The 13,196-nt window shown below is 42.4% G+C and overlaps 1 protein-coding gene across 1 annotated transcript in view; it reads right to left on the bottom strand.

The window, feature by feature from the left end:
* The window catches only part of ASPH (aspartate beta-hydroxylase), a gene marked incomplete at its 5' end in the record, with an annotated part of 107,711 nt that extends 96,974 nt beyond the window's left edge, over nt 1–10,737 (bottom strand). The window contains one exon of the mRNA XM_084260603.1: nt 10,677–10,737. Coding sequence (XP_084116729.1) covers nt 10,677–10,737 — 61 coding nt within the window. The remainder of the gene's footprint in view (nt 1–10,676) is intronic.
* Between the last annotated feature and the right edge of the window lie 2,459 nt (nt 10,738–13,196).

Below are 13,196 nucleotides of genomic sequence, written 5' to 3'. Positions count from 1 at the left end.
TTTAGAACAAGCTCATTCTGAAAGCAAAGATAAATACACAGATATGGGAGAGAAGTACAAAGAACTATGATAAATTAACACAAAATGATCCTGCCACCGAGAGATATGAACTAGTAGCAAAGCAAAGACAGAAAATTACCTTGCTTACACGAGCATGGCCTACTAACACTTGACATTTTTGACAAATTATCTTTTCCAATACGATTCGTGATAGAACAACTGTTGCAAGCCATTTTCTATAATAAAACTGCTGTTCATTTTATTAAACCATTTTTACACAAAGGGGTTTTTTTTGGGTGGGATCAGTAAGCAGTATTTTGAGTAAAGTATCTATTAACAGAGAATGATGTAAACGTCCCTCTCTGTCACAGAATCATAGAATGCATTGGGTTGGAAGGAACATTTAAAGGTCATCAAGTCCAACCCCCCTGCAGTGAGCAGAGACACATTTATTAAAATACAAGCTATTTTTTCCTCCCTTTCACTACTGAGAGACATTATATCTATGTGTGCACGTAAATGTACAGTCTGTGTGATACGTATTTTAAAATATAGACTCCACAGGCATCTGTGTTGAACTTTTCCACTCTGAGAAGCCCACACACCGTAACGATTACAAGTACTATCCTGAGGTAAAACAGATTTTCAAGATACAGGGTACCAAGGGAGGAATAATACACTTTTAACGGGTAAATCTGGGCTTTTGATGTGCTTTTACAAACTCTATTTTATTTTGTAAGGGAAACAGGGCTATTGTTTTCTCTGTTTACTTTGGAGATTTTGGTATCACCTATAAAATATTCTAACCTTAAGTTTTCACAAATAACCATACTCAGAAATGTTTGTTTAACAAAAATCATGGCAGCAGGGTCTTCAGAGATAATATCTAAATTTTGTGGTAAAGGATTACTTTTAATAGCTTTCAATATAAATACTTTGTGATACTGAATTGATTTGTCCTTATCTCAGGTATCTTCTTCAGCACTGGAACCTTAATGGAAATTAGGGGCAAAAAAGGAGGCTTCTTATGATTATTCTCATTAAAAACTAGATCTATGCAATGCACTTTATAGAAACCAGTCTACATAGTTACAAAGATACCTCTGCATGTTATCAAAGGACTTTAATATAAATCAGAAACTTACTATTTAGGAACACGGGAATGGATGGAAAAGGAAGAGCTGTAAGTTCAAAGCAAACTGAGACAGAACTTAAATTTGAAATAATAAGTTACAGGCAATTTTAGACCTCCTGCTGCCACTTCGTAGATTTTTTTCCTCTAGTGTTTGAGGAACTTTGCCTTATTCCACATGTATGGAAATAGAAGGACCTTAGTATGATTTGGACCTGTTGGAGGCAGTCCAGAGAAGGCCACAAAGGTGATCCGAGGCCTGGAGCACCTCTTCTGTGCAGACAGGCTGAGAGAAATGGGCTTGTTCAGCCTGAAGAGAAGGCTCCAGGGAGACATTATTGAAGCCTTCTGGTACCTAAGGATGGCCTCAGGAAAGCTGGGGAGGGACTGTTTACAAGGAATCATAATGAGTTTAAAGTAGCAGAGTGTAGAAGTAAGAAACCACTCTTACTGTCCTGTTCTACATAGAATCAGATCTGCAATCCTATTAACTGAAAATAGGGTTCAGGTAAATTAGATACACATTGATATTTTTCCTTTTATCTATTCAGTATACAAAGAGAATTTTTTTTAAAGTCAGATCACTTCTGAATATCAGCTGTTACAATTCAAAGTACTTTTAAGCCTACAGATATCTTTCTGGCTTGCAGGAAGTACCACAAATATTTAGAAAAGGTTTTTTAGTTACAAGCTAAGCTGGTTTCTTATTAATTGAGAATTATTCTCAGTATCACATGGCAGGGGGTTGGAATTGGATGATCTTTGAGGTCCCTTCCAACCCAAATTATTCTGTGGTTCTGCTCCTCAGAAAAAAATCCAACACAAAACAAGATTTGTTTGGCTGACTGATGTCTAGCATCATTCCCAGGGTTTGTGGGGGTTTTTAATTATTACTTCTATGTAGTTACATTTATTCTGACTAAATAGTGAACAAATTAAAGTAGTTCTCCAGTGAAATGATTCTTCTGATGTACACACACCACAAAAAAAAAAAAAAACAAACAGTAAATTTATCCATAAAATATAGTAACAACTAGCTTAATTGATATTTATTTTAAAAAAAGTTTTAAGAGAAAAGCAGTCAAATTAAAGACAAAAAGAAACTTTATGAGAAATTCTGTCCTAGGAGGCTGCACAGATAAAGACTTATCAAAGGCACTTTATCTAAATACAGCACAACAGAGTGCTTAGCTCTGCTCTTTTCAATGCGTTTTGGAGAGACCAGCTGTTTGCCACCCTAAGAGCTGCTGCTGCTAACTCTCTTCTGGATTTATGTTTATCTACACATAACTGCTGAAATCAAAGGAGGCAAAAATTAATACAGTGATACATGTTAACATGAGAATATCCTGAATCTGCACCCACTTCTTTTCTAAAGGTGCTAGTAAGACGATAATTTTCAAAAGCTTGTCAAGTTTTGTCTGAGACATGCTCAGGATTTTCTTTTTGTTATTCAGAGCAACTTTTTTTTTTTTCCTTTTTTTTACTTAGTTCTTCAGTTAGGAATTAACACAAGGGACAACACTACACAGATGTGCACACAGCTTAAATGACAAATCATGACAATGCTTACCAAGTGGAAGAGTTTTATAATGAATACTATCAACAGGAACATGTTTAAAGCAGTATGTGTTGGCATCCATCACATGCTAGTCAAATTGTTTTGGGGGTTTTATTTTTAAAATAAACAACAAACCTTTTCTTAAAAAGAGAATACAATAACAGGCTTAGATGGTTAGTACTTCAGAAAAAAAATAGAAGTCCTATACGGAACACAGATATTGGGCACTTTCTATTTATCTCATCTACATACTTTGTACAGAGAAGTAAACCTTCCTGTATTGTTATTTTTTCACAAACAATTTAGTAATTTTTCCAAGTTTTGTTTTTACGTGTATACAAGCACAAAATAGAATTAATGTCCAAAATTGAAAATAGAACTTACTACTTCTAAACATACTTGACTCAAGCATACTTTCTGTCCCCTTTTTACTCTCTCCTATCTTTCAAACCAGCCCTAAAATTCTAACTTTGACATATTAAGCATCAAGCCAAGAAATTCAAGGTTAACACTGCAAGCTCATAAAGATATTTTCATTTGTCTTCTGTCAAAGGATCCACATATCCACATCAGCTCTAACACTGATGAGGAGACAAAATTATTTCTGATTTTAACTGTCCAGATGACAAAGATCTTTAATAGCTATTTTAACAAGCTCTCTCCCACACATTTGGAAATAAAAGGTTTTAAAATTATACAATCTACCTATGTTGTATTTGAATGACTTAATGTAGCCGATAGGCCTACATAATTACTAGGTTAATTAAATATTTGACTGTATTTAGGCCAGGGCAGAGTTCAGGAAAGGTAAACGTGGAGAGGAAGTACAAGGAATATTTAACCCCAGGACATGCAAATTCTGCCAGTGGTGACTTTTAAAAAAAGTTTCTATTACATAACATTGAAAAACCCCTCATCCCTGCATATAGCATGCTGGCATTAATTTTAAGGTATCGTTCCCTTGTTCCATTTTCCTATCCTGTAATGTGGGTCACATCAATTTGTCCCAATTAAGTCACAAAGGAAAGAAATCAGATGTAGCTTCAGTTTTCATTTTTTTTTCTCATGGTTTGAAGGAGTTTCAAGTAGAAGCAAATAAAACTTTAGTTGCCAAGTAAGTACCTACAGCTCTGCTATTCATGCATTGCTGCTCACAGGAAACATAACTTTCAGAAATTCTTTATCTAATACCTAAAGCTTATCAAAGTTTGAAGTCTGATACTAAGTCATTTTAATTAGGTGCTAGTTCATAGAGGTGATATCATAAAAAGAGTTTCTAGGTGTCTTAAATACTCTTATTATATATTCTTGTAATTGTGTTCCTGTCACAACTTCCTTGCTACAAGAGGTGGCTGTGTCCTCCTGTTACTATGGAAAGAGTAGTTACAGTGACACACAGCTATCTAAGCTTTCTTTAATATTACAAAACAAAGTGTAAAAAGCAAGAAAGTGAAATATGTTACATTAGTAATTAACTGTCAATTATCATTTAAGCACAACATCAGGAAATTAAAATGTAAAACAAGAAAACCGCTACTCAGCTATTAAATATTTTATCAAGTCTTCAAACTTGGTAGCATTTGTTACACTGGGTAAGTGCATGCATGGTAATTGTGCAGCTACATCAGGAGGAGAGACTAAAATTTGCTTCATTTAAAAAGTTCTAACAAAGCTGAACCACACATACCACAGTCTGTCCAAACACAGCTTATGCTTATCTGCATACTTCATTTCCAGTGTGTTTACAGATACATAATTGTGTTAAGATTTCCACTTCAAAGCACAGCTCAAAATTCTTCCATGCAAAAAGCTAGTCCGTAGGATGCAGTTATGAAAAAGATTGCTGCAGGCTATCACACAGATTACCAGTTTGTCATCTTCACCGGCAAAGAATCGCTTGGAGTAAATCAGAACTTCACTGCTCAAGCTCTCTACAATGAAGAATTCAACAGAAGAATTAGCACAGGAACACCTTTTAGACGTTTCAAAGAGACTCAGAAAGGGCCAGCTGAACATGAACAGGTGATCAGTAAAGGAGTTTTCAGTTTAAAGAAACAGATTTTGAAATCTCACTCTGTAATTAGAAATAATCTTAGCACACATGCCTTTTCCTGCTAGTATGTTTTGTCATCTTTACCAAAGCCCTTCAAAATCCAGCTATTACATCAGCACACCATGGCTCACCCCATAATGAGATGATCAAACATAAAGCCCTAGATTCAAATTCACCCCCTCCTGATGCCAAAGCCACTCACTGTTGTTTCTCATCAAACAACTTTCTGTTAAATTGTGCACTGAGATGGTTAGGGGGAGAGGGGGGCGGGGGAAAACCCTTGACTTCTTCGGTTTATCAGCTCACTGGTGCGGTTCACCCAGCACCTACACAATTGCTATTCAGGTACAAGGACAGGGAACTGAAAAGAGGAAGACTGCAGAGCAACCTCAGACTACATTAGGCTGTCTGCAGACCTAACAGTGAACCATAAAAAAATATTAACTCCTTATCCACCGACATGATATACATCACTAGTCTACCTATTACCTCTAACGGGGAATTTTCAGGTGAAAAGTAATTGTCAAAATCTGAGAAGACATACTCCAACTTTCTGTCTCCCTAAGATTATTAGTATTAATTTAGGTTCTCCACCTAGCACTTTAAATAAGCTCTATCATCAAAAGGCTACTGAAAAGGTTACCTCTCTTCCATAACACTTGAACTCTTAATTATACCTCTGAGTATTGACGAATGTGGAAATTATTACAGATGTCAAATGCAAGGCTCCTCAGCATCTGAAGTGCCTTGAATAGTGTCTTTGGGCCCACTTCCTGCATACAGGCAGGATACATTAAACAACACAGAGCAAGCCCCAGATTTCAGCCCACACTTGATGAAAAGGAGCAGGAGAACTTTCCTTGATGTCTTTATCATGTGGCAGCAGCTCTCCTGGAGAATCTCCTAGTACTCCAGAGTTCTTAAAAGTACTGACAGAGGTAAAGTATCAGTCTGGTTTTAAATTAATCCTGCTACACCACTTAGGTATCAACCTTAAAACCTGAAATAATACTTGGTAGAGAAAAAGCAAAAGGGAAGAAAGCCAAACGCAAGGCAATATGGAAAAATAAGTCATAAAAACATATATTGTGCTCAAATTGATTGTCTTTCATTGCAGGGTGACCCTGGCAGTTAGCCACCATAGCTTTCAATAGCCAAGAGCATATAGAACATTTCATATGGACAGACCTAAGAGACGACGGGTTTGACTTCTTAGGATTTAGAGCTCATTTAACTCTAGTTCTAGACAACTGAATGAAGAGGCATATCAACGAGTCACTAGTCCAATGCAAATCTGCTCGTGTATTCAGAAGAATAACATTCTTAAAATTGTTAGCACAGGCATTCACATCATATTCACTTAATCCAAGATAAGCAAACTGACTTGTTTTAAGAGTTCCTGCCCCAAGTTTTGTACAGGACATTTAAACACTGAAAGGAAAAAGAAAAAAAAAAAAGAAAAGAAAAAAGGGGGAGGGGAAACCACACTAGCAAAACAAATCATTTTACTGATGGCACTGCTGCAACATACCATGTAAATTAGAAATATGGATCATTATCGTTGCTTTCATTGTTTAAGTTAGGAGATTATTTTACATGCTAAAACGTTTCCCAGAAAGGCCACCCTGAACATAACACAAGACAGGCAGATGAATCGCAAAGAGGCAGCTATCCACATTTTTGCTACTTGCATTAGAACATGTTTTTAGAGTTTCTTGAAGATTTAGGGAAGAAACACACACAGAGAAACGTCATCATTGACATGAGCAATTCATACTTTAAAAGTTGTAGTTAGTTATCAGATACCAGGTACACAAATGCCATTAAAATCCAGAGATCTAGGATTAGTCTTACAAGTCATAATCAACTTTCCTGGTTAAATCCATCTTAGTCTCACAAGTCATAATCAACTTTCCTGGTTAAATCCATCTTGTTCCAAATACAGAGACATGCTTTTTACCAGTGTGCGCCAAAAACTATTGAAAAAAACAAAAGTCGTTTCTGGCACTAGTGGTAAACATTCAAGATCTTCAACTAGTTGTAAGCAACTAAATTAGGCAACAGGATAAGCTTGGTGAAGAAATCACTGCAACATTTCCAAAATGGTATATAAAGATTCCACCAGTGAGACACAGACAAAGAATTTCTCATTTGTCTGTAACAGTCATATAGCAACTCTAACAGAGTACCAACTCTCTGTGGGTTGTATCCTCCTGAATACCAAAGCTGTTAAAAGGAAGCCTTCTAAGGTTAAGTTTAAATAGCCAAAACAAAGCACTGAGCACGGCACTAACTGAATCCATGAGAATTTGTATTATTTCAGCAACCACTAGGAGTTAGACATGGACAAACCAGTCAAAACTTTCCTCAGACCCCAAAGAGCATCCCAAACTTGCAACCCACTTATGATCTCCAACATCTTAGTAACTTTCTTCCTAAGGATTACAATGAAAATGAAGAAGAAAATAATGAATAGATTGTAACACAGAAAAAAAAAATAAATCAGATGATATACTATGTAACTGTAAAGCCTAAAGCATAAACCACTAGTTCAGATCAGAAATGAGAGAAAAAAAACTTTTAAACAGATGGGAGCATCACATTTACATAGAGCCTGTAGTGTAAGTAAAGGAGATGTTAAAGCACAGCACAGCAGGATAGCTGAAACTAGGGGATGTCAGATGATAGCCCAAATCATTATCACAGAGACTACAGAAAATTTGTCAAAGCAACAGCAGAGTCCTTTGACTTCAATCTGTGTGATAACACAGCCACAGAACTAGCAGAGGTAGGATTTTTTTTCTTTTAATATAAAATGCAGTTGTCCATAGGTACAGACGATGCCTTGTGTCAGAAATGTGGTTTTGTATACTGCCTACCTTAGTGGAGAACTGCTCTTCCACTTGTAGTTAGAAATACGAAGAAGAGAGACAGCAATTACTGCTTAACTACATGATCAGGGAGAATTACATTTGCTTGTGCACTGTAAGATAGAAGACACCCACACACAGCAACACGATGGTAGATGCTTTATTATCAGTACTCTCGCTTCTACAAGTAAGCATGGCTTACAGAGTAATCTGTACTTTTCCATTTGAAAAACAGAAATCCATTTGAAAAGTAGCTGGGCTGCTGATCCTCACTCTTACTGGAAGGCTTCTCAGCAACCACCTGGTAATGCCCAAGACATTTCCAAATTTTCTGTCTCATGAAATTTGAGGGAGGCATTTCACAACCAGGTGACACGTATCTGTTCTTATACCAAAAGTGTCCCTCAGCTAATGAGGCTTTTAAGTAATATTACAACAAGTATCTATTTGCTTATCTGGCTGTTTAAAAATTATTTCTGTCCTTTTGAGAGGGCACGGAGTTTCTACAGTGGATTCTGCAGGCTAGTGACAAGAAGCCAAACATTACTGTTAAGATAACAACACAGACATTCCCCTAAGCATCCCCAAACTGGCAAATCATGACCTGGTTTTCACTTTTGCCCTCCAAATCAAATCACTGGCAGAGTCATACAATTCTGTAATGTCACTTTCAAAGAAGTTTTCATCAGTAGCAGCACAAATCTTAAATACCAAGATTTTTTTTTTTTTTAGGACTGATTTGACAGCTTCTAGTAAAGGTCAGAGTAAGAGGTGGAGTTCTATTTCTGAAAAATATTTAGTTCCACTTCTGACATTCTGATGAATTTGAAAACACCTATACGAACACCACAGCTAGAACTATATCAGACTTGACCTATTTGTAAGATCACAATCAATATTTTCTGATGCGGAAACCTGAAAGCTGATTAACACATTCAGATGCAGGCATTGTCTTCAGCACACAGATTGTTTGGATGTGCTGGCAACTTCAGTGGTTTCGGAGCTATGAGCAATACCTTGGCAAGAAGCCACGTCCCTTCCCATGAACTGCTGTGAAAGCGAATACTACAACATCATCAAGAGCTGCCTCAAACCTGAGGTTTCCATACTTCAGAGTCTCAATCACTAGACGTCTCAAAATTATTTCCTTATCTTGCTTTCACATCCCTCAACTGTGTAAGGCTTCCTGGCTGCTGTGAAGACTCTGTTCCTCTAGCTGTTCCTTCATTTGCAAAGGAGTAAATCATCTGTTACCTCTTTCTGCAGCTGCAACTATGAAAACAGCATCAGCTTCATGCTGTAATTTCTACAGTTGTCCAACTTGGAGTTGCTGAAACTAACACAACATTTGCCTAAATTTAAGAGGTTACATCTTAGGGAAGTGCTAATTGCCTTACTCATCCCCTCATAGATATCATTGAACAAGGAATCCCCAGTGCAATTACACAAACGAGATACCTTTTAATACAAGGAGATAAAATTTTACTCAGTCTGAAAAAAAAAACCCAACAAAATAACAGAATACTTTTTTGCTTGGGCAGAGATTTAGTTTCCTGATAAAATTCTTTTGCAAATGCTGCCAGACCTTTAAATGAGATTTAAAATATTAACAGAGACATGTTTACTAGTCAAAATTATACCAGGGATGCAAGTTTGCAATGCATGATGGTTGAAAAATCTGTATTTAGCGTGCTTAATACTGGATGATGATCAGAGCACTTCCAGTCCTAGCAAAAAGTGTAATACAGACTCTGCAACATAGTGCAGCAGCTGGAAAAGAAAAAAACACCAAACCCACTTCTAGGAACACTGTAACACTATTGCTGAACTCTTTTCCGCTTCAACACATTTTAAACCTTTTCCTCTCAATTCATCATGTAATAGGCAAACTACTGCTACACGGCTTGTCTTCGAATGTAGCAGTTAGAACGATGTTAATTAATTAAGAGGAAGAAGAGATTTTTTTTTCCACTGTCGTTACCACATTTTATCACCGAGCTCTCTTCATGTCAAGCTCAAAACCAAAGAAGTTTGAAGCAGCAAACATTCAATTTCTGATAACAGCACTTCCTTTCAGCACCGCGCAGCATCTGACTGTGCGGTGACTCCAGAAGCGTAGAGTTTTTTCTCCTCTTTCAGGAATATTCTACTACGCTTAAAAACGCGACGGCAGATAAAGCTTTCCCTAACTAAGCTGTCCACGCACAGCAGTTTAGGAACAGTCGGGTTTGCCAAGGCATTCTTTGCTGTGGGGGCGGGCGGAACGACGCGCTGTCTCCAAAAGCCTCCTGCCGGCATCATTCCTCCTCGCTTCGACACTTGCAGCTCAGGTGCTACTTCTACACTGTACCTAACGACTTCGGAGCGGTGCTGTTAAGCGGGTCAGCCTGAGGCGACATTCCAGCATCCCAGTTCGAACGCAACGACGACGACTCACAACGACTCCTGCTAGCACCAGACAGCGGGCACGCCGGCTCTGCCGCCGGCTTCTGGAGGGAAAGGTCCGAGAGCTCTGCCCCCAGGATACCTACAGATGCCGAGACCCAGGCCAGGCAGGCAACCCACCCCATAGCTCACGCCAGCCCTTTCGGGGAGCGTCCGAGAGGCGTCCCCACCGCCTAGGCCCGGCCACGCAAGTTTTCTCCTCCTCCTCCTCCCGCACGCGAACTCCCGAGCAGGGGAAGGACGGGCACCCGCGGGGCAGACCCGGCCATCTGTGCCTACCCTCCCCCCAGCTCCCGCGGGGCCAGAGGAGCGCGGCCCCCGCCGCGCAGCCGGGGGCTGGCAGAAGGGGAGCGCGGGGGGAGGCTGCACCTCATCCCGCGGCACAGGGAGGGGAGGAAGGCGCAGCACCCCTCTGCTTCACCCGGAGACCCCTCCGCCGCCGCGGTGAGAGACGGCATCAGCCCCTGCCCCTCCCCCCAGCTCCAGGGCTCCGGCCACCGCCCCGCAGCAGCACGTCCCGCTCTACCCCGGCAGGCTGCTCCTCGCGTTGCCGCGGGAGCCCCAGCCCTTCCTCCCAGCCTGCGGCCCCACTCCCGCGGCGCCGCCGCCGCTCACCTCTCTTGGAACCAGGGCTGGGGCTGCCGCTGGCGCCTCTGGAGCTCTTGCGTGAGGCCATGGCACCTCCTGTCAGGCGGCGAGGTAGGGGGTTGGGGGGGGGTGGCGGCGGGGCGGAGCCGGCGGAGCCGCAGCGAGAACAAGTCAGACGCCGTCGCCACCTGAGCCCGGCGTGCGGCAGCACCCTGCGGCCACAGCGGCGGCACCGAGCGCGCGGCGGCCCGTCGCGCCCGCCCCTAGCCACTCGCGGAGCGCGCACGGGGACGGGGCGGCGCTTCTCCGGGCTCCGATTGGCGGAGCGGCTCGGGGGAGCGGGGTGGCGGCGGGGTACCGGCTGCGCGTGCCCTCCACGCTCCCCGCCGCCGGCTGCTTTGAACGTGGCAACGCGGGAGCGAGCGGCGGCTTCTCGCGAGGGTTCGGGCGCGCGGGTGCGCGCGCCTGGGAGGGGCGGAGCCGCTGCTGGGCGGGCAGGACTTGTGACGGGCGGCTCAGCTCCGCACGGACTGGCTGTTGGCGTTTCTCGGCGCTTCCCGCCTGTGCTGGAAAAAGGACTCGCGTCCTGAGCGGCGGAGGGGAGAGCGGAGGCGGGCGAGGTGGCAGGACGGGGGATAGTTGCTGGCTCTCGGCGGGGGATTGTCCGGCTCCGGCGGTCGCACAGTTCCCTTGCCGGCTCTTTCAGGGAAACGAGAGTGGGAAGCAAAGAGGGTGCCGGGACGTCCTTGTGCCCCCCCGCCCACAGGCTCTCCGGCTGGCACGGCGGTGCCCCGTGCTTGGCAGCGTCCGAAATAGCGGCCTGGAGGGACTCGTCGGTGACTCAGGGGGGGCGAGGCCGGTCTCTTGGGGCGCCCTGTGGGTGCGGGGCCTCCCTGCCGCCTCACGGGTGCTGGGGGGGCAGGAAGCTCGGAGAAGCGAAGCTGCCTGAGCGGAGACGCCGCCGCTCAAAGCGACCCGTCCCGTTTCCCTGCTGCGAGCCCGCGCTAACAGCCGGTGAAACCCAGTTACTCCCGAGTTACGGCCAATAGCTCGCTTTAGCCTCTCAGCCGGCGCGGTAAAAGCCTCTGGAGCACTGTCCATCAGCAGAGGAGCTCTCAAGCAAGCTTTTGGAGGTTTTAAAGATACTTAAAATAGCCTGCGACAAAATAAGCTGCTTTATCAGGGTGTTGCCTCTTAGTTGGGTGATCTGGATTGAAAGTTACTGAAATAGCAGTTTGGCTCAGCAGTAGAAATTCGGGGGGGGGGGGGGGGGGGGAACCCCAACCCCAACCCCAAAACAAAACCCACTGTTGAGTCCTGACTATAAATACAGTGTTTCTGGTCAAAAATCAACACTTTTGGAAGGTGGAGCTCTTGCAAATGGATGTGTGGGGAGAGAAAGCTTTTACCAGTACGAAGGTTGGCTCTGTGTTTTGAACGGAGTGATGCAATTAGCTAGAAATTAGAATTTTGAATTAACAGGATGGCAGCGTGGGTACTTTAGCCAGGAGAGGTAAAAGCAACTTAACTGGTCTTGTGAACGGAAAACTAACAAGGCCTATTTCTAGGTATCTCTCACTTGAACTAATTGGTATCTGGTACACTGGGCAAAGCATTATTTTCATGTGATGTGGAAGGACTAAATGTTTGAGATGCTCTCCTTTTGTCTAGTGGGGCTGAAACAGCCAAACGGGTTCAGAAGTTGCTAGAGAGGAGCAGATGTACTCATCACCACGTACAATTTATCACAGAAAAGCGAACAGGATGAATTATGAGCGTTTCAGCAAATTGGAAAGGATAATGTAGGGAACAAATTGTCCTAAGGGAGGCAAGGAAAAAGAGTTATAATCTGTAACTCAGCTTTCTGAAAATGGAAAATGACTGCCTATGTGACCGTGTTCTTGCAAGTAGTAATTACCACGAAGTAAAACAACAGCTTTTTGTGGTTGATGTGGCATACAGTTTCCTGAAGCTGTACTATGGGAAGTGTCAGTTTGATAAGAAAAGAGGTACTAAGAACATAGAAGTAACTGGGTGAGCAGTGGCACTTAAAAGGATATTGTTAATGATATTATGTGAACAAAAGTTTTGACTGTAACTGTAAATGGACTGTAAAATTCCTTCCTTTTGTTTTCATTGGCACAGAGCTGCTGGCATTTTGTACTTGGTGAATTTAGTACCTGCTTGGATGCTCTTCTGCCCATGAGGATTCCCTAGCAGGATTAAAATGTACACACAGAGGTGTAAATACTTATAGCAGCAGTGTGTCTTTATGCTGTTCACTAGCCTTGTGCATGATCTTGTATTCAGACGTTTCTGTTGGTTTTCTATAGCATCAGGAGGACTTTTTCCTCCCAGTCCACATATAACCCTAAACTGAAGGCATATATTAGATAAGAGGGGCTATTGTTCCCCCCCCCCCCCCCCCCCCCCCCCCAAGAATATAAGAATCTTTTTCTTGAATTCCTGCCTGATATCTCTGGTCACATACTTAAAATCTGATTATTGTGCCTGGTTTTGGAGTAAACAGCCCTTCAGATTAAGTTA

Source organism: Gallinula chloropus, assembly GCF_964237585.1.
Source record: "Gallinula chloropus genome assembly, chromosome: 2".
NCBI classification, from domain to species: domain Eukaryota; kingdom Metazoa; phylum Chordata; class Aves; order Gruiformes; family Rallidae; genus Gallinula; species Gallinula chloropus.
The sequence above is the reverse complement of the archived record's forward strand: the minus strand, read 5'-3'. Positions and strand labels throughout refer to the sequence as shown.